Below are 22,238 nucleotides of genomic sequence, written 5' to 3'. Positions count from 1 at the left end.
ATGCTCTGACTGCTCACAATTCAAGTTTTTTATTAATAAGTGTAATTCAGGAAGTCCTCTGTGTCTCCATGACATCATAACCTGTCTGTAAGCCAGTTGTGGTGCAGTATTTACATTTACACTTAGTCATTTAGCAGACGCTTTTATCCAAAGCGACTTACAGGAAGAATAAAAGTATGCAGCTTACACAAGTGTGAAGAGGAACCTTGAAACCTCCACTACAAACACTGAGAACTGACTTTACAGTAAAGTGGGGGGCTTGTTTTGTCCGACAGTTAAACATTTTGTTTTTGGGGAAGTTAAAATAGATACCTGTGGACTGTTGAACAAACTCTTGGGTAAGCTGCAGTCCAGGAGAAGACCCAGTATAGTGATGTTGGAAGCATCTTCCTGCAGGAGAAACAGCAGGACAGAACATGTCATCAGGAGTCTAAAATACTGAATTGAGCATTGCATAATACACTGAAACATCAGCAGGTTGGGTGTGTTAAATGAAGGTTTTCAATGATCAGTGGCTGCTACAAGGCCACATGAGTGAACTCTAGTGGTGCTAGCTGTGAACTGCACACTGTAGAAATCCACTACTACAACCAGTGGTGGAATGTAACTAAGTACATTTACTCAAGTACTGTACTTAAGTAAAATTTTGAGGTACTTGTACTTTCCTTGAGTATTTCCATTTTATGTAACTTTATACTTATACTCCACTACATTTAGAGGCAAATGTTGTACTTTTTACTCCACTACACATACAGCCAGCAGCTTTAGTTACTTTTCAGATCGGGATTTAACATGAAAAACATGATTGGTTTAAAGTTTAAAGTGACATTTTCTAAATTAGACCTCATAAAAGTATATTAAATAGTTAAAATGAGCCCTACTTTGAGAAAATAAAATGCTGCTTATATAAATGCATCAATAATAATCATCAAATCATATATTGAGAATATATTTAACAATCTGAGTGGGGTCATTCTGCAAAACGAGTACTTTTTCTTTTGATACTTTAAGTACATTTTGATGCTGATACTTTTGTACTTTTACTAAAGTACGTTTTGAATGCAGGAGTTTTACTTGTAGTGGAGTAATTTCACAGTGTGGTATTGGTACTTTTACTTAAGTAAGGAATCTGAATACTTCTTCCACCACTGACTACAACATAGCAGCTTTGGTTAGTTTGCTCAATTATTGAACTAATTAAAAGCAGCATGACAAAGTTTGTCTACACTCACAGGTCTGCAAACACAAACTGAACAAGTGGAAACCCTGTGGTTTTCTTTAAACAACATGGTTTAAATATTGTCCAGAAAAGTACCAATTCTGATTATAGTAGACCTTGATGATAATACTTTCCCAACACTTGGCAATGTTGCATGAGGGACTCTCAAAGCCTTCAGCATCTAAATTGTTACTATAAATAAATTCATGGACAATGATGATATTCTCTTTGACTGCATGTTTTAATAAAACTTATTGAGTGTAAAATTACAAGGGATTGTGTAGATAAATCTGTTTAAAACTGCTTATTCCCTCTGATCACAATTACCCTGTCCAATCTATCTTTTGTGTTGAATTGTTATTAATTCTGTGTATTTTATTGCTGAATCTTTTCTATCTTTTTTGTACGGTGTCCTTGGGTGCCAAGAAAGGCGCCTCCAAATAAAATGTATTATTATTATTATTATTATTATTATAAAAACAAGATTGTGTTGAAAATAAGTAAAAAGTAAAAGTAAAAAACAAATGTATTATATTCCTGACCTTGAAAATCGAATGGTTCAAAAGCATTTTCTAAGCCTTCAAGACTTTGTACAAACCCTGCACACATGCTCAGAAGTTATTAGAGCTATTCTGTAACTTTTAGCTAAACTACCATGGTAGTTTTAGTTTCATCTAAACTGGGTTGAGCTTTTTATTGCCCCCTGTTGTTTTAAACTGAATACTAATAGGGTCTGTTCCTCTTTATTCAGCTTCCAGGCACATAAAGTTTGATCACGTCGAGTTTATGAGAACTTTTTTACAATATTTTACTAACAAACAAAGCACTGTGGCCTTGTAATCAGTTTTGTGGAACAAAATATCCGCCTAAACATAACTTGGTACATGTAGCAGAAATACAAAGACAGAAAAAAAGCGAATTTAGAGGAAGTCTAGCAACTGGGTGATAATAAGTACACTGTATAGGTGAAGAAAGTTCTTTCTGCACTTGGCCAAGCTGACATTTTGCAACTGCCACCCCACTTCCTGTTGTGGAGGCGACTTCTCTCAGACAGCGTCTCACTCACATACAATGCTTCTTAACCCATTGAGGCCTGAAAAATCGCTGGGCAATTTTAAAATAAGCCTCTAATTTTCTGGAAATTCTGGAAAAAATCTGGAAAAAAAAGTGTCAACTCTTCTACTAAATAATAGATTTTTCAGCCTCTGTAGCAGATAGAAATTAAATTCAATTAATTTTTTAATTATTCAATTAAATTAAATTTATTTGAGAGCTTATACAAATACTACAAAACGACGTAACCGCTTTCCAGGCTTCAATGGGTTAAACAGTGCACTCATGTGTCAATGGTTTTTCGGGTGTTTTTGCACGTCTTTTTTCTTTTTCTCTCTCTTTTTTCTCTCTTGTATTCATGTACAAATGAATTATTATACAAGTATTTTAAAGAGATGGTTTGTGGTTATAACTCTGCAAGCAAACATTTACATTTTTTAGCATGAAAAAAAAGAAAGTGATTGTTTTGTGACACCCTTCATGCTGACAGCAGACACATTTTCACGACAGTGAGAGCTTGTCAGGGCGTATGACAAAAAGCCTCTGTGTGCTAGTAGGCAGCCGTCTGTTTATCAGAGCTGGCAGGAAAGGGGAAATCAGCTGTTTCCAATGATGAGATGCTAGTCACTACTATGTATGGTCCGCACAAACCAACACAGAGATATTTAAATACATACCTGAGTTTGGGTCAGCTTAATGCTCTGGATGTGAGGGAAAACTAGCAGACTGTCCTTTCTCTGGACAGACTTTAATGAGCCCAGATGAACACCCACACCAAATACCTGGAAAAGGAACAGTTAACTTTTATAAAAGGGTTATTCTCAGCACCATGTGCATTATATTAAGGCCAAGGCAGCAAACCAGCAAACAAAGGAGTAGTGTTGTTTAGTGGTTCTGAACTGAACTTCTGGAGCAGGTTGTAACATGGTAGCTGGTGTTTTGTGATTATGAATAAATAAAAAAAGACAGTAAGATGTTAATAATGTATCACCACAAAGTATTTTAAAAGAAACCCCATTTGTCAACTGTCTTTCATCTGCTTGGAAAGTAAAAAAAAGTAAAAAGTAAAAAGACTGCTGCTACAATCGTTAGCATGTGTCAAGAGCATAATACTGAGCACGTACTAGCAGTGGTGGAATAAGTATTCAGATCCTTTACTGAAGTAAAAGTACTAATAGCAAACTGTGAAATTACTCCACTACAAGTAAAAGTCCTGCATTCAAAACTTACTGAAGTAAAAGTACAAAAGTATCAGCATCAAAATGCACTTGAAGTATCAAAAGTAAAAGTACTTGTTATGCAAAATAGACCCACTTAGACTGTTTTATCTATTCCAAATATATTATTACATTATTATTGTTGATGCTTTTATGTAAACAGCCTTTTAATTTTCTTAAGCCAGGACTACTTAATATACTGTTATGAGTCTAATCACTCTAAATTAATCACATTTTTTGCGTTAAATCTCGACCTGAAACGTAACTAAAGCTGTCAGCTAAATGTAGTGGAGTAGAAGTATAAAGTTACATAAAATGGAAATACTCAAGTAAAGTACAAGTACCTCAAAATTGTACTTAAGTACAGTACTTGCGTAAATGTACTTAGTTACATCCCACCACTGCGTAGTAGACATATGTTCTTTTAGCTATATAACAACATAGTTTTATGGCACCATTATTTCCCCAATGCAGAAAAAAGGAAATGGAAGAAAAGATAATGACTGTACAATTAGTAGACAGATATATATGTTGGAGAAAAATGCACATCAAAGATCTGTGTTGTTGGTCTCATTGGTAACATAAAAAAACAAGCAAATGAGTGCAACATTGACATGTCTCTGAGGCACGTGAAGGGAGTGGCACTGTTGTGGGCAGTGCACGGGAGTCAAAGTGTCTGCGTGTCTGGGCGTGTTAGCTTGCCATTTATAAGCTACATGTGAGAAACACTGTGGTGCAGGTTGAATGTGAGAGGGGCAAAACTCACAGCTACAACAAAATACACATTCCTAATGGATTTGGAGGAATTCTTCTTTGCAATAAAACAATCTAAACCTCCAACACACATGCAATACTTAACCCATAAGAACCCACGGTGACATCCGTGTAACAAACACTTTAAATGTTCTTGAACAGGGGTCTCAAACTCTAATTATCTGGGGGCTGCTGGAGGCAGTATCAAAATGACCAAAATTACTAAAAAAAAAAAGACACAAAATGACAGAAAAAACTAAATTACTTAAAAAAGACACACAATTAGTAAAAAAAGACACAAAATTACTGAAAAAAACACTAAATTACTTTAAAAAAGACACAAAAAAATACACAAAACCACAATACACAACAAAAGACACAAAATAACTAAAAAGGACACAACAGACGCACAAAGACCAAAAAAGACACAAAAAGACACAAATGACTAAAAAAAGACAGAAAATGACAAAAAAAAGACACAAAATCACAAAAAAAGGACACAAAATCACCAAAAAAGACACAAAATGAGAAGACAGAATAACCAAAAAAAACCCACAGAAGACATGAAAATGACAAAAAAAGACACAAAATGACCAACAAAAGACACAAAATAACAAAAACAGACACAACAACAGACGCACAAAGACCAAAAAAGACACAAAAAGACACAAATAACAAAAAAAAAGACAGAAAATGACAAAAAAAAGACACAAAATGACCAACAAAAGACACAAAATAACTAAAAAAGACACAACAATAGACACAAAAAGACACAACAATAGACACAAAAAGACACAAATGACCAAAAAAGACACAAAATGACTTACAAAGACACGAAAATGATTAAAAAAATGCTCAAAATAGCCCAAGAGTCCATAGAGTTAATGAGTTAAGGTGAAGCATAAAACTGAATATGGGAGATTCTAGAAAATTTAAAGTGTTTATTACATGGGTGTCACCATAGGTTCTTATGGGTTAAGGTGAAATGTGAAAGATGTAACTATCACTAAGCAGTGGCCAAAGTCTTTAATGTTGGAGAAAAATTAGCTTTAATAAAGCCTCAAGTGTTAGAACAACCAGTTCTGGTGGAATAACGAGACAGACTCAGGGACTGGAGAGTAAATAAGCCCAGAGGAAACAGCAGTTTGAAGCATGTGAATGTGAATGCACATTCCCAGACTATATTCATATTATTCTGAGTGAACATAGATGGGTCTAATAAGGTGAAGTATGTCATAATAAAAGTTATAACAATGCGTGTGAATGTGTGAAACCAGGGTGTTGGTTTTAGCTCGGGGCAATCCTGAAGTACATTTTTTTGCTTTTCAGCTGCTGATCATGCAGTGTGAAGTCTAAGGCCGTTTTAAAAACGAAATTAAAACAAAAGTCTAATAAACAGTTGGGTTTTTTTACTTCCTGTGTTTACAAGTATGTGCATGCAGGATGAAAAGTAAAAACAAACATGTCGGATGCCAGTTATGTGCTAAGCAGCAGTGTGAAACCAGCAGTCTGGTCTGAGGCTATTTTTGATCACATTTTTTTTTTTTTGCTATGACAAGTTTTGTAAACTATTTCATAGCAAGGAAACACATTGTGGTAAGAAATTCAACATGTTAGTATGTTTCACTTTAGTATCTGGAGACAAAAGCTTATGGAGACCAGTGTCATTAACCCTTTGATGCACAACATGGGTCAAAAACGGCTCATTCATCCAAATTCGATTTAAAATTAAATGACCTAATACTATAATAATAGTAATTTGTTTCAAATAGTTACTTTCCACACTCATATATTTAATACATTTAACATGTTTATGTATCATCATTGTCACACATACAGTGTATCTGGAAGGTTTTCACAGCGCTTCACTTTTTCTAAAAAAATTTTATGTTTCAGCCTTATTCCAAAATTGCTTAAATTCATTTTTCCTTAAAATTATACACACACAATACCCCATAATGACATTTCTGACCCATGTTGTGCATTAGAAGCGTAGCGATAATAAAAGGATTTTTATGCAAAAAGTAAGAAATGAAAAACAGAAAATTAGGATGTATGATAATCAAAAACAAATTGATTGAGGAAAACCTGGAATGCTGAATGATGAAATTAATTTATTGCAAAGATATATAAAAATTAAAACCTCAGTCGGGTCACTTTAGACCCATGTTGTGCATCAAAGGGTTAAGAAAAAAAAAAATGTTTTTTTTTGTTTTTCTTCTCTTTCTTTTCCTTAATGAAAGAATTCATTGAATAAGCAAACAATTAAAAATGAATATCTTATTTACTTATTTATTTATTCTTTTGGCATTGCCTCTTGTAAAAAATGCATAAATGTGGCAGAATGAATTGAATATGTGATGAAGCTGTTAATATTTGTAACTTCATAACCTGCAATAAAGTAATAAAAAAAAAAGGGTTAAGGGGGTATTTCATTACTAACCCAGCAGAATGTGACCTGAGACGATAGAGCAGGAGGTGTATAAATGGAGCTCACCTGGTATGAGAGCAGCCCGTGGGCCGATGTGTTTATAAATAATGTGTTTTCTACATTGCCCTCCTCAGACGGGAGGAAAATTAGTTTAAAAGATGCCTTCCCTCTGGGTGGGATCACCTAGGACGGAGAGGAAACAGGAGAATGTATTTCACATATTTCTACAGAGAACGAGACACATTCAGAGTTGAAATTACACCATCACATAATTACTTGTGTGAATTATATTGTGCAGCTAAAACTGGCACACATACACACCTTCTCATTCAATGCATTTCCTTTATTTTCATGACTATTGACATTGTAAATTCATCAAAACTATTAATGAACACATGTGGAATTATGTACTTAACAAAAAAGTGTGAAATAACTGAAAACGTCTTGTATTCTAGTAAGCAAAGGGTGGTTACTTTGAGGAATCTAAAATACAAGACATGTTTTCAGTTATTTCACACTTTTTTGTTAAGTACATAATTCCATATGTGTTCATTCATAGTTTTGATGCCTTCAGTGAGAATCTACAATGTAAATAGTCATGAAAATAAAGAAAAACGCATTGAATGAGATGGGTGTGTCCAAACTTTTGGCCTGTACTGTATACACTTACCCTTCTGTGAAAGAAAGGTATGTAAAAATGCCTGCTGGATGTAAACATTGACAGCAGTGTCACAGGAACTTCCTGGCTGGGGTTGTGTATATATATGGTTTCAGCTCTTGGCAGCCCCAGCGGCCTGTAAAGACAGACACACAACATCATAAATATAGGCCTCTCAATGTCGCCTTTACCCATGAAGCAAGCTGACAAACTGGAGGTACACACAGGCTTTTAAAGGCACCATACTGTTCATAAACAATGATCTATAGCAGCGGTTCCCAAGCTTTTTTAGCCGCAAAAAACACTTTCTACGTCCCAGCCGAGTTGTAGTAGTTGTAATGGTTTAAATAGCTTATGTAAATATACACAGATTTATGAATTTAATGCATTTTCTTTTCATTAACTATATTGGAATCAGGGTCGTAAGCATCCCAAGTTAAATAATGATAATGGTGACGGTGATGATGAAGTGCAAATTTCAGCTTTAATTTAACTAAAAGTCAATTGTGGTAGTTTAGGCCAGCTATTCTCAACCTTGGGGTCGGGACCCCAATTGGGGTTGCGAGATGATTTCTGGGGGTCGCCAAATCATTTTGGAAGTCAGCTCTGTCTCCACTGTGTTCAAGTGTTCATGTGTTAATGTGTTTTAGTCTTTTTGGTAATTTTGTGTCTTTTTTTGGTAATTTTGTGTCTTTTTTTTGGGTAATTTTGTGTCTTTTTTAGTCATTTAGTGTCTCTTTTGGTCATTTTGTCTCCTTTTTTGATCATTTTGTGGTCAATTTGTGTCTTTTTTGGTCATTTTGTGTCTTTTTTTGGTCATTTTGTCTCTTTTTTAGTCATTTAGTGTCTCTTTTGGTCATTTTGTCTCCTTTTTTGATCATTTTGTGGTCAATTTGTGTCTTTTTTGGTCATTTTGTGTCTTTTTTATAGCCATATTAAAGGCGGCATGTTCAATCATGCTCAAATGACCAGAACACACATGTCGTCACAATATTATGTTGTTAAAATAATAATATTATAATAATAATAATAATAACTCATTTTCTCCAAGTTTTGCAGGAAACACAAAAAAATTCACCATTAGTGTAACATATGACATTTATTGATCATTTCACTCAAAAAGGATGAAACAAAGGATAACTATTGACATAGTAATAACACTGTGTGTAAATGATGTAACTTAAGAGAAATAAATGACTTTTTTTGAGTTTTGAACATGCCTTTGTGACTTAAACAAGATATGGTAACACTTTATTTTGAAGGTGTCTCCATAAGAGTCACACAAGCCTGTCAGAAACATGACATGACAAGTATCATGAGCATTAATGTTACTTCAAAGTGTCATTAATGTTCATAACACATCCCATGTCATGTTTATGACACGCTCATGTCACTCTTATGTAGACACCTTCAAAATAAAGTGTTACCATATCTTGCTTAACTCACAAAGACATGTTCGAAAAATTGCCTAAATCCCATTTTATTTTGATTTAGGCATAATAAATCTGCTTAAGTCACACACTTGACATAGGCCATTATCTTAAAGGGGTAAAATCACATGATCTGATCAACTGAGGATGGAGGCGATTTTACCATAGGTGGCAATGAGGAGATGATTTAGGCAAAAAAAAAGTCACATTTAGGGCATCTCCATCTTTAGTTGTCTAATCTGTTGGTTTAGTCTTAATTGACTAAGATTTCTTGAGTCGATTCGTCATTTTTTATGCTTTTTTTTTTTTTTAAATGCGGAAAGGTTTATTTCCAAGAAACATGTAAAAAAAATCGATCTAAAACATCATATTTAAAGTGGCGCTATTGCATAATTCTTTGTGGAGATTAGTCCTTGATTAGTCCACAAAGAACTGCCCTACACATTATGCGAGCAGCATTTCTCCACATGATCGTAATTTAAATGTTTTAACCGCTAGATTAAACTTTAATCCACCATGTGGATCGTCACTGCAATAAGTCATGGGAGTCGCTGAATAAGTAATGTTTTGCATTCTGTCAATACTTGATGGCTGTGGGCTATGAAGCTCATGTTTTAATCTGAGAAAGACCCCAGTGTTATAAGTAAAACCACATATAGAAATAGGGACATGGGGAAGGCTATAAAAAGGCTTTGGGCTCTCTGGGTTTGGACATTTCTGCTTTAATCTTTTACAGTGACATGTCACCACTCAACATTTTTTCTTTGGGACGCCCAGACTAAGACTTCTAATTAATACCTTTCACCCCACCCTTTCCACAAGCACTTTAAGTTAATTAAATACTTAATTTAATCACATTTCCAATTTAATAAAAATACAAATCTCTGTTTATAACCTTATGTTGGAACTGCTCTGTTATATATATAATAACAAGGCCATTTAAATGAGTAAAGGGTGTTTCATTAGGCTGAGGTGGGATGTGAGCTACTTTCATGTGGGCTACATTACAAGTTGACTGGCTCTTAAAGATAATCTTGGATAATGCAAAATGTATGCATGGTTTAAAGTGATTATGGTTTTAATTCTTTGGATATACAGAGAGTAGTAACAATAACCTATACACAATTTTTTATTTTTTATTTGTTCAGGCTTTTGATTAATTGTTTCGGGACTGCTATGGTTGTTTAAATTGCTGTCGTTTTGGTCTTTTAAAACTTGTATGTACATTTTTATGTTATGTGTATGATTTTTATGTGACTTCTGTCTGTGAAAGGTGCTATATAAATAAAGTTTACTTACTTACTTACTTACTTACTTACAATAAAATATAAACCAATACTATGGCACTGCAACAAATACTGCCAATAGAAGTTTTTTTATTTTGTGTTAGTTGAGCATGGATGAGTTTATGTCTTTGTTTGATGTGCAATATATTGTACATCTGTTTGTGTTTGCACTCAATTTTATAACATTTTACAGTTGAATGTAATGTAATTTTTTGTATATGGAGCTTAAAAGTATATTTAATAGTCCTGTATTTATATGCTTTCATTTTTTTGTCAGCTAACCAATGTTGACAAATGTAATTAAGCTAAAATAAATAAAGCTGCTGTGTTGTGGCTCAACCAGAACACACAAACTTCAGACTAAGTTATTCTTTTGTTTGTGGATGTTTGCACTTGACAATCATTCTAAAGTACATAGTCTACAAAACAGAAAGAACATAACTGGGTAGAGAAAATTAGATATTCAAGAAGGGGAAACTTGAGCAAATTCTACGATAAATGGCAACCGTTTATGGACTTTTTTGTGACGATGTAACCCCCCCCCACACTCCTCTCTTTTCTTTTCTTAGTCCCTTTTTATTTATTTATTTATTTATTTATTTATTTATTCATTATTATTATTATTATTATTATATATATATTTTTTTTATTTTATTTATTTATTTATTTTTTTTACTTCCTCCTCTTTCCCCTCTCTCTTTTATTATTATTTATGTATTTAATCTGTTATGTTTATGTGGTCAGTTTATTCATTTTATACAGACTATGTCTAAATATCTAAACACTGTATAGTCTATTTGGTTTCGTTTTGTGTGACTGTTTGTTCTTAAAATCATACAATTTAAATCTAAGGATGTGTACAACATGTTTAATGTCGACACCAATGTACCCTGATGTAGCTATGTCCCTCTGTTTTTTTTTGTATACACATCAATAAAAATATGAAACACAGAACATAACTGGGACTTAACATGGATTTCCTGAAGTGCAAATACAGCACTTGACAATACTTGGAAAGATGGACCACATACACACTGAAAATGGTCCAAATGTTGTCTATAAATGTTTCATGGACACGGCTGTCACAACACTAAATTGGCAGCACAGTAACGGGAGCTATTTTTGGAATGTAACAACAGACTACTAGAAGACCTAAGAGAAGAACTGGTTATTTACTGCTATCTGCACCTTTTGTCTAATAGTCTAGTATTTGTGTGCACTTGTTTTGTAGCATTTGTCATGACAGCAAATATTTGGTAAGCAAACTTTAGGTGATCTGCTGATTTGCAAACTTTCTAAACATTCTAAACAAAAAAAAGACTTATTTCCTCTATGATTTTTGATATATGGTTGTGTATCAGCAATACACTACCGGTCAAAAGTTTTAGAACACCCCAATTTTTCCAGTTTTTTATTGAAATTCAAGCAGTTCAAGTCAAATCTTGAAACCTTCAAACAGCTTGAAAGGGTACAAAGGTAAGTGGTGAACGGCCAGAGGTAAATAAAAAAAGGTAAAATATAACGTGCATTTCAGAATTATACAAGTAGGCCTTTCTCAGGGAACAAGAAATGGGTTAACAACTTAACTCTATGTAGTCTTGGGCTATTTCGTCCATTTTTGAATTCTTTTCATGTCTTTGTAAGTCATTTTGTGTCTTTTTTTTAGTCATTTTGTGTCTTTTTTTAATCATTTTGTGTCTTTTTTTGATCATTTTGTGTCTTTTTTTTAGTCATTTTGTGTCTTTTGGTGTCTTATTTTGTCATTTTGTGTCTTTTTTTGGTCATTTTGTGTCTTTTTTTAGTCATTTTGTGTCTTTTTTTGGTCAGTTTGTGTCTTCTTTTAGTCATTTTGTGTCTTTAGGTGTCTTATTTTGTCATTTTGTGTCTTTTTTTAGTCATTTTGTGTCTTTTTTGTCATTTTGTGTCTTTTTTTGATCATTTTGTATCTTTTTTTTAGTCATTTTGTGTCTTATTTTGTCATTTTGTGTCTTTTTTTGGTCATTTTGTGTCTTTTTTTAGTCATTTTGTGTCTTTTGGTGTCGTTTTTGTCATTTTGTGTCTTTTTTTAATCATTTTGTGTCTTTTTTTAGTCCTTCAGTCCAACATAAATGTGATTTTGAATCTTTTTTTTTACTTTCAAAACACTATCATGCTCAATAAAGAATTTTAAATGTTGCAAATGTGCATTAATTTCAGAGTAATTGAGACATTAAACTGCATCATTTTCAATTAAATTCTGGAAAAGTTGGTGTGTTCTAAAACTTTTGACCAGTAGTGTATATTATCAAGATGCAAAACTATTACTGGACATTTCGACCATGACTCTCTTTTTCAAATATTATAAAACTCTATGTAAACAGTCTTCCCTTCTCCATTCGGCTGACACAGAGTTGCTATGCATGTGCAGGATGAGGTCAACAGTCAGAGTGTTGTGCTTCAAGAGAGACGGACACAGTGAATCAACAATCTGCACATGGTAGTTTGGTTGAGGGGAAAACCCTGATGCAATTAGTTTGGGATCAATGGTGGTCTGTGTGTACGTGCCTCTCTCTGCAGAAGCAGCCCACGAATACAAAGGGAGCATTTTTTACTGCATTGTTTCATTTTTGGAATTGAGTGTGTTAAGAATACAATTTAATTTTATTCTTTATGTGTGTCAGGCGTTGTTTTCTTTATTGCATGTCTCATTTCTCTCCAGACAAAATGGCAAACAGCAGCAGTTTGATAAGCATGTTTCTGCTCTGGAGCTGCAACAATTAGTCAACAAATCAATTAGTCGATCAAAAGAAAAATAATCAAAAACTATTTTGGTCATTGATAAACCTTCTTTACTTTTTATGCAAAAGTTTCAGAAAATTATTTGGTAACACTTTACAATAACCATCATTTATAAATGGATAACAGATAGTTTATTAATGTTTAATCATCATTTATAAAGCATATATAGACCATTTAGAATGGTAAATACATCATTTATTAATGTTTAAATAACTACATAATTTATAAACGACAAATAGATGGAATATTAATGTAAGTTTATAGTTACTTTACCATTAACAAACAATTAAATTATAATTGTTAGTTTATCAATAGTTTTAGTTGCACTCATTTTAACATTTTTAACACCATTTTAAGTATGTTAATGATTTTGAAATGATTCATATACCTTTAAGAAATTGGTTTAAAACATTTAAAGATTAAATATGTATAGCACTTTGTAAAATATTGTTAACAATGTTAATACGGTAATTGGTTTATAAACTATCTATAAACATCACTTAGTTGGTTATTGTAAAGTGTTACCAATTATTTTTCCAGCCCATTAAATATGGAAGCTTTTGGTTCGAAATGATAATCTTATAGTTTAAATAGTTTATGTAAATATACACCGATTTATGAATGTAATGCATTTTCTTTTCATTAACTCTATTGGAATCAGGGTTGTAAGCATCCCAAGTTAAATAATGATAATGGTGATGGTGATGATGAAGTGAAAATTTCAACTTTAATTTAACTAAAAGTCAATTGTGGTAGTTTAGGCCAGCTATTCTCAACCTTGGGGTCGGGACCCCAATTGGGGTCGTGAGATGATTTCTGGGGGTCGCCAAATCATTTTGGAAGTCAGCTCTGTCTCCACTGTGTTCAAGTGTTCATGTGTTAATGTGTTTTAGTCTTTTTGGTCATTTCATGTGTTTTTTTTGGTAATTTTGTGTCTTTTTTTGGTAATTTTGTGTCTTTTTTAGTCATTTAGTGTCTCTTTTGGTCATTTTGTCTCCTTTTTTGATCATTTTGTGGTCAATTTGTGTCTTTTTTGGTCATTTTGTGTCTTTTTTGGGTCATTTTGTTTCTTTTTTGGGTCATTTTGTTTCTTTTTTGGGTCATTTTGTGTCTTTTTTTGGTCATTTTGTGTTTTTTTTGGTCATTTTGTTTCCTTCTTTGGTCATTTTGTTTCCTTTTTTGGTCATTTTGTGTCTTTTTTGGTCATTTTGTTTCTTTTTTGGGTGATCTGAACTGTGCGTGTGAGATTGTGTTCAGTGAGCGGGGGTCGCAGACAACATGCATGTTAAATTGAGGGTCGCGACTCAAAAAGGTTGAGAACTACTGGTTTAGGCAGTCAATTTCAGGTGATTATGTCACCCTTAAAAAAATGACCGCATAGTATAAATTCTATCAGTCTACAACAATCACTACCACAATCTTGACACTTAAATTTGAGATGCTCAGTCGAGCCTCAACTGACGCATCTTTCACTTCCTGTTTGTCTGTGACAGTTTGACTCTGCTTTCATTTCAAGCAGCTGAAATACATGCACCAACAATTTTTAAAATCAGGGGATTGTTACACAGTAGTACAATCAAGTATTTTCTATTTCTCACCCTGGTCAACTTTGCAATGTTTTAGATTATCATTGCATTGTGAGTTTCTGCCTTAAAAGCACAAACACATTTTTGTACACAGGCAGATATGATCTTTTCCTAACCACAAAATAATGCAGTCTGCTGTAGAAAATGTCTGTAAAATGATCAATAAACATCAGAAAGCCAGACAGCAGAGCATGCATAAACCGTTACAGAGATAAAATGTGGTGTCTGGTCATTTGAAGTTCATCTGGGAAATTTAACTCTCTCCTTTCATAGTTTATTTACTTCATATTTTTTATTTCTGTCTTGTTTAGTTACATACACAAGCTGCAGCTCTTTCAATATGGAGTTTATTTCCTATGTCTGTGTTTCCAATCGTTGGTACACATGTTGCGTAGTCACATCTCCCGTATTACTTACTACTCAATACTTCTGGTGTAACTGAACAGTATAATTACTACAGTTCCCACAGCTCGCTCAGAAAAAAAAATGAAACCATAAACTGACTCGTGGGACTTTGATCTCATATTCCTGTTTTGATCACAACTGCAAAATTCCCTGCAGCCATATTTCAGTCTCCAAATGTTTATTCAGTAATATTATTCAGTATACTTTCACATTCCCAAAGTATGACACAAATTACTACAAAATAGGAACTGCTTGTGACGGTTCCAACCACAGCATTACGTCTGATATTCTTTCTGTTTTTGGAGTATGGAGGAAAACAGTGAAGTTCTGAACCCTTTAGACTGGGGTCAGCCCACTCCACTATGTGTCTGGATGCTGGGAAAGGGAGCTGACTGCCATACTTGGATATCCTGTCTGTTCTGTTAGGCTGAAGGGCCCCTTGCTTTATGAAATCTTCCCTTTCTGGAGCATTCATCACAGCGACAGGTCCCTTGCTATGACGCCACTATTATTTTAACTCATTTCAAAATCATTAAAGACTGAGAAATTGTGAAATTAAGTACTTTTTGTTATTGGACGTGTGAATCAAGGTTATAATAGTTTTGGATTTTTCATTAGTTTTAGTTTTAATTTCGTTGTGAATTTTTGTTTTCAAATTCAGTTAGTTTTAATAAGTTTTCTAGTTTTGGTTTAGTTTTTATTTTTTGAAAACGCTTAGTTTTTATTAGTTTTAGTTTTTTTGTAATGGGCTATGTGTTGGGTGCCAGATTCAAATAGATCATAATAAATTTTGCCTTTATTTCCTTTGGTTTATCATCTCAGCCCCAATAAGGTTATTAACTCTTACAGTTCCAGGTGTTTTGTATTTTGGTTCTAGTGTAAACATCCCAGTCTCAGTAAACATATTCACCATGTGTTGCATGTTCAAATAGAAACATTGAATTATGTATGAAAAAAGTTGACAAAAACGAAAACTAAGGACATTTTCACTTTAATTTTAGTTAGCTTTAGTTAGTTTTGTAACCACGCAATACAGTTTCAGCTAGTTATCGTTTTTTTTAAAAACTCTAGTTTTTATTTTTATTTCAGTTAACGAAAATGTTTTTTCAATTCTAGTTTTCGTTATTTCGTTAGTTTTCGTTAACTATAATAACCTTGGTGTGAATGAATAACATCTATGCTTTTTGAGTGAGGCACACCATATTAAAAACGAGGAAGTGAGAACTGTACTTACTGCGTCCCAAACTCCAACGCTGGGGGCTGAAAATGCAAGGGCCTCCCATTCTCCCGCGTATATAGAGAGGAGCTGGTGGAGAGAACAAGAAAAAAACATGAGTCCAAAGGAGAGTACTTTTTCATTAAAAACTTTATGAAAATAAAAAAGGTCTGTGTTTATGTACACTACTGGTCAAAAGTTTTAGAACACACCAACTTTTCCAGAATTGAATTGAAAATGATGCAGTTTAATGTCTCAGTGTACTCTGAAATTAATGCACATTTGCAACATTTAAAATTCTTTATTGAGCATGATAGTGTTTTGAAAGTTAAAAAAAGATTCAAAATCACATTTTATGTTGGACTAAAGGACTAAAAAAAGACACAAAATGACACAAATGACTAAAAAAAGACACAAAATGACCAAAAAAAGACACAAAATGACCAAAAAAAGACACAAAATGACTTACAAAGACATGAAAAGAATTCAAAAATGGACAAAATAGCCCAAGACTCCATAGAGTTAAGTTGTTAACCCATTTCTTGTTCCCTGAAAAAGGCCTACTTGTATAATTCTGAAATGTACATTATTTTCCAGTTTTGGTTAAGCTTACCTTTTTTTATTTACCTCTGGCAGTTCACCACTTACCTTTGGACCCTTTCAAGCTGTTCATTGGACTTGAACTGCTTAAATTTCAATAAAAAACTGGAAAAATCGGGGTGTTCTAAAACTTTTGACCGGTAGTGTATTTCAGACACCATAAGATTAGAACATTGTGTCCCCTTTCGAGCAGAAAATGTGACAGCTCATAGAGATGAATTAACATTATTGAAAAGTATTTCTGCCCCAGGCTTCCTCTTAAACTACCAACTTCCCCCCTAACAAAGGGACTACCATCCTGTCAGCAAATAAATTACATTACTAGATAACATTGAAGGATACAACTAGTAAATAAACTGTTTAATTGTGTGAGAGGACACTACATTTGACACAATAGCTTAGTTGTGCACGTCCTAAACAATCATTCAGCACTTACAGAAACATTTTTACATCTTGTTGAACCCAACTATCTTTTTTTACTAGGTTCATAGGTTGACTATTTGTATTAAAATGTGTAGAAATGTAATATCATGTGGTGTGGCACCATCATTATTCATCACTCATCATTAAATGGCCATGAAGCCATGAACCAGCAACATGCCAATCAGCCACAATACCTCAATATTAAGAGTTAAAACATACTTTGGTAAAGGCACATTTATACTCTAAAGCAGTAGTTCTCAACCTTTTTGAGTCGCGACCCCCAATTTAACATGCATATTGTCTGCGACCCCCGCTCACTGAACACAATCTCCACGCACAGTTCAGATCATACAAACTCAGTTGATACGACGTATTTTGGACAAATAATGAAGCAGACAACAACTAAAAACAGTCAGCTTCAAGCCAGAGACTCCTTGTAAAGTTATGACTTGCTACTTTGGCATTTGTCAGAAAAGACACAAAATGACCCCAAAAAAGAATCAAATTGACCACAAAATGATCAAAAAAAAGACACAAAATGGCCCCAAAAAGAAACAAAATGACCAAAAAAAGACACAATATGACTAAAAAAAGACACAAAATGACCACAAAATGATAAAAAAGACACAAACTGACCACAAAATGATAAAAAAAGACACAAAATGACCAAAAAAAGACACAAAATGACTAAAAAAAGACACAAAATGACCAAAAAAAGACACAAAATGACTAAAAAAGACACAAACTGACCACAAAATGACTAAAAAAGACACAAACTGACCACAAAATGATAAAAAAAGACACAAACTGACCACAAAATGATAAAAAAAAGACACAAAATGACCAAAAAAAGACACAAAATGACTAAAAAAGAGACAATATGACCAAAAAAGACATGAAATTACCAAAAAAAGATACAAAATTACCACCAAAAAAAATACACAAAATGACTAAAAACCCCCACAAAATGACAAAAAAAGACACAAACTGACCACAAAATGATAAAAAAAAGACACAAAATGACCAAAAAAAGACACAAAATGACTAAAAAAGAGACAATATGACCAAAAAAAGACATGAAATTACAAAAAAAATACAAAATTACCACACAAAAAAAGACACAAAATGACTAAAAAACCCCACAAAATGACAAAAAAAAAGACACTAAATGACAAAAAAAGACATTATATGACCAAAAAGACTAAAACACATGAACACTTTAACACAGTGGAGACAGAGCTGACTTCCAAAATGATTTGGCGACCCCCAGAAACCATCTCGGGACCCCAATTGGGGTCGGGGCCCCAAGGTTGAGAACTACTGCTTTAAAGTACAATGACTTGGCTCACTTCAGGCACTGTTGACTCTAAACAGCTCACTGTATAGAAACCATGATGCTCGAGTAAGGAGTTATTTTTAATCAGTTATGAATTGAATGCACTTAACCCACAACAGTCACATGTCAGAGTCATTTAAAGACTTCCACTGTAGACCAACATAGCAGGTGGATATACATTGCATGTTGCTTTGCACATGTTGAGAACGCTCAATAGAAGCAGCCAACCACAAGTCAGGGTTGAGACAGGAAGCTCTCTTTTACAGTTTCTCCTCCAGCAGCTAGTTTTGGAGCTAAACTGTGTTTTTATTGGTTACTGTGTGTGTGACAAGCTGTGCTAATGAGCTGTGGGAACGGCTGGCTGGAAGCAGGGAAGCAGCAGCTGATTGGTGGTTGTGCACGATGTGAACGCAAGACTGGGACCAGTTGACAGATGACTAACACAGCTGTTGACCAACTGAAGGAAACAAGTGGAAAAACTATGGTAATATATATATATATATATATATATATATATATATATATATATATATACACATACACACACTACCGGTCAAAAGTTCAGTTCAGGTCCAGTTTTTTATTGAAATTCAAGCAGTTCAAGTCAAATGAACAGCTTGAAAGGGTACAAAGGTAAGTGGTGAACTGCCAGAGGTAAATAAAAAAAGGTAAGCTTAACCAAAACTGGAAAATAATGTACATTTCAGAATTATACAAGTAGGCCTTTTTCAGGGAACAAGAAATGGGTTAACAACTTAACTCTATGGAGTCTTGGGCTATTTTGTCCATTTTTGAATTATTTTCATGTCTTTGTAAGTCATTTTGTGTCTTTTTTTAGTCATTTTGTGTCTTTTGGTGTCTTTTATGTCATTTTGTGTCTTTTTTTGGTCATTTTGTGTCTTTTTTTAGTCCTTTAGTCCAACATAAAATGTGATTTTGAATCTTTTTTTTACTTTCAAAACACTATCATGCTCAATAAAGAATTTTAAATGTTGCAAATGTGCATTAATTTTAGAGTAGACTGAGACATTAAACTGCATCATTTTCAATTAAATTCTGGAAAAGTTGGTGTGTTCTAAAACTTTTGACCAGTAGTGTGTGTGTATATATATATATATATATATATATATATATATATATATATATATATATATATATATATATATTCATCTATAAGGAGGTTGCTTTTCTTTTTTCATGGGTCTATCTCTAATGAATTCAACACTGTTTTGTGTATTATTTCCCTCCATTCCGCCCAGACGAGCCTCTCTTTAAATTGCTCCTTGCCAACTCTGACAGCTACAGCAGCCCAGAAAAAACACATGCTATTAGATTTGAATTGTAATTTGATTAGCTATCAGATTAGAAAATAAATCAAAATACAGTGGCATCGTTAAAACATCAAACCAAGACCCTGTAATGCTGTTTTGTACTGTAACATTGTACTATGTTCTATTGGGTCTAATGACTAGTTTGTATTACTTATATTTCATTTTGAAACTCCATGGTGGATAATTTCTTTTTCTTTTTTCTATTTGCTCTTTTACATATGTCTACCTTTCCCAGTTTGTTCAAAGTTCTCAAATGTAATAATACGCTTAACTTTCTGTATCTTGTTTCTTGTTTTGTAAACAAAAAACCTTGATTGTGAGTGGCAGAAATACTATTGTATATTGTCTGAAAGTAAGCACTGTATGATAATGCTCTCACAAAATAAAAATAAAAAATGTAAAAAAAAACTAAAAAAAATATCAAACCAAAATCCCCAAAAATATCATCACATATCACAAAGAAAAGTACTTTATCTGTTGATTTACAAATTCCAAAAAAATAACAAGCCTCAACTGGTGAGCTGCTTGGGGCTTGGTTGGGAAACAATATGAAGGGTTCCTTTGATGACATTATTGCATTTATCAAAAGGCTGATTTGTCCAAATAATAATTCCTTTTTAGGGCCATTTCAAAGAAAAACATTACTATGAAGAAGACATACTGAGTATTTGTACAAGTGAACAGGAAGGAAGTTAAACCAAGAAGCATAAATATAGTCTATCACCAGCCCAGTGCTGCAGCAGAGCATTCACTTCTAGTTTTACCATGACCAAAACATCTGATCACAGAAGTTTATTACTTTTTAAAATATAATTTCCTAATCAAGTTCAGTTCATTTAACCCATTGAAGCCTGGAAAGCGTTTACGTCGTTTTGTAGTATTTGTATAAGCTCTCAAATACTTTTTTGAATTTAATTTCTATCTGCTACAGAGGCTGAAAAATCTATTATTTAGTAGAAGCGTTGACACTTCTGTTGAATTTCCAGAAAAACTTCAGGTTTTAGGGGCTGATTTTAAAATCGGCCAGAGGTTTTACAGGAAGTTTTAGGCCTCAATGGGTTAAATAATACATAAACTCCGTAGCAAATTATAAATTAAAGTGCAAAATGTTCCTCTAATTAGATTTTCTGAACAATGCGTTAAAACATTAAAATATACAAACCATGTGTTGAGCATTTGGCAACAGAAATGCACAATGTGCAGGTTTAGTCTTGCAAGCTTGCAAGATTTCAAAACACTTCAGCAATAAAGAACATTGTAAGAATTACAAAGATCACCCTGAGGCAACTCACTTTATTACACAATACAACCACAACTACTACCTTGATTAACTCTGCCTTCTTTCTGATCTTAACCCTGTCCTGACAAATCTGACTATGATTTGAGTTTTATTATTGTCTGTATGGTTGTCACCAGAATCAGGCATACCTTTGTCTCATAAAATATAAATGTCATTATTCTTACAGAGCATTTTACAGTTTTTACAGTGAATATAAACAATCGCAGGCAAATTCACCAGCTGCTGGGACATGTCTCATAAAGCAACTGTGTTTTAGTCTTTTTGGTCACTAAATGTCTTTTTTTGGTCATTTTGTGGGTTTTTTTGTGTCATTTTGTGGGGTTTATTGGTCATTTTGTGGTCAATTTGGTCATTTTGTTTCCTTTTTTTGGTCATTTTGTTTCTTTTTTTGGTAATTTTGTGTCTTTTTTGGTCATTTTTTTCTTTTTTGGGTTATTTTGTTTCTTTTTTGGGTAATTTTGTGTCTTTTTTGGTCAATTTGTCTATTTTTTTTGGTCATTTTGTGTCTTTTGAGCAAAATATAAATGTCATTATTCTTACAGAGCATTTTACAGTTTTTACAGTGAATATAAACAATCACAGACACGTTCACCAGCTGCTGGGACATGTCTCATAAAGCAACTGTGTTTTAGTCTTTTTGGTCACTAAATGTCTTTTTTTGGTAATTTTGTGGGTTTTTTGTGTCATTTTGTGGGGTTTATTGGTCATTTTGTGGTCAATTTGGTCATTTTCTTTCCTTTTTTTGGTCATTTTGTGTCTTTTTTTGGGTTTGTTTTTTTTTCTTTTTTGGGTTATTTTGTTTCTTTTTTTGGTAATTTTGTGTCTTTTTTGGTCATTTTTTTCTTTTTTGGGTTATTTTGTTTCTTTTTTTTGGTCATTTTGTGTCTTTTTTGGTCAATTTGTCTATTTTTTTGGTCATTTTGTGTCTTTTGAGCAAAATATAAATGTCATTATTCTTACAGAGCATTTTACAGTTTTTACAGTGAATATAAACAATGGCAGACACATTCACCAGCTGCTGGGACATGTCTCATAAAGCAACTGTGTTTTAGTCTTTTTGGTCACTAAATGTCTTTTTTTGGTAATTTTGTGGGTTTTTTGTGTCATTTTGTGGGGTTTATTGGTCATTTTGTGGTCAATTTGGTCATTTTCTTTCCTTTTTTTGGTCATTTTGTGTCTTTTTTTGGGTTTGTTTTTTTTTCTTTTTTGGGTTATT

The 22,238-nt window shown here is 33.3% G+C and overlaps 1 protein-coding gene across 1 annotated transcript in view; it reads right to left on the bottom strand.

The window, feature by feature from the left end:
• tmem131l (transmembrane 131 like) overlaps positions 1–22,238 on the bottom strand; it is a 73,236-nt gene that overhangs the window by 36,125 nt on the left and 14,873 nt on the right. The window contains exons 4-8 of the mRNA XM_059343263.1: positions 16,051–16,122; positions 7,344–7,467; positions 6,740–6,856; positions 2,950–3,054; positions 313–390 (exon numbers count right to left, since the gene is read on the bottom strand). Coding sequence (XP_059199246.1) covers positions 313–390; positions 2,950–3,054; positions 6,740–6,856; positions 7,344–7,467; positions 16,051–16,122 — 496 coding nt within the window. The remainder of the gene's footprint in view (positions 1–312; positions 391–2,949; positions 3,055–6,739; positions 6,857–7,343; positions 7,468–16,050; positions 16,123–22,238) is intronic.

This window comes from Centropristis striata, chromosome 1 (genome assembly GCF_030273125.1).
Source record: "Centropristis striata isolate RG_2023a ecotype Rhode Island chromosome 1, C.striata_1.0, whole genome shotgun sequence".
NCBI lineage: Eukaryota > Metazoa > Chordata > Actinopteri > Perciformes > Serranidae > Centropristis > Centropristis striata.
This window is presented reverse-complemented; position numbering and strand designations above follow the sequence as displayed.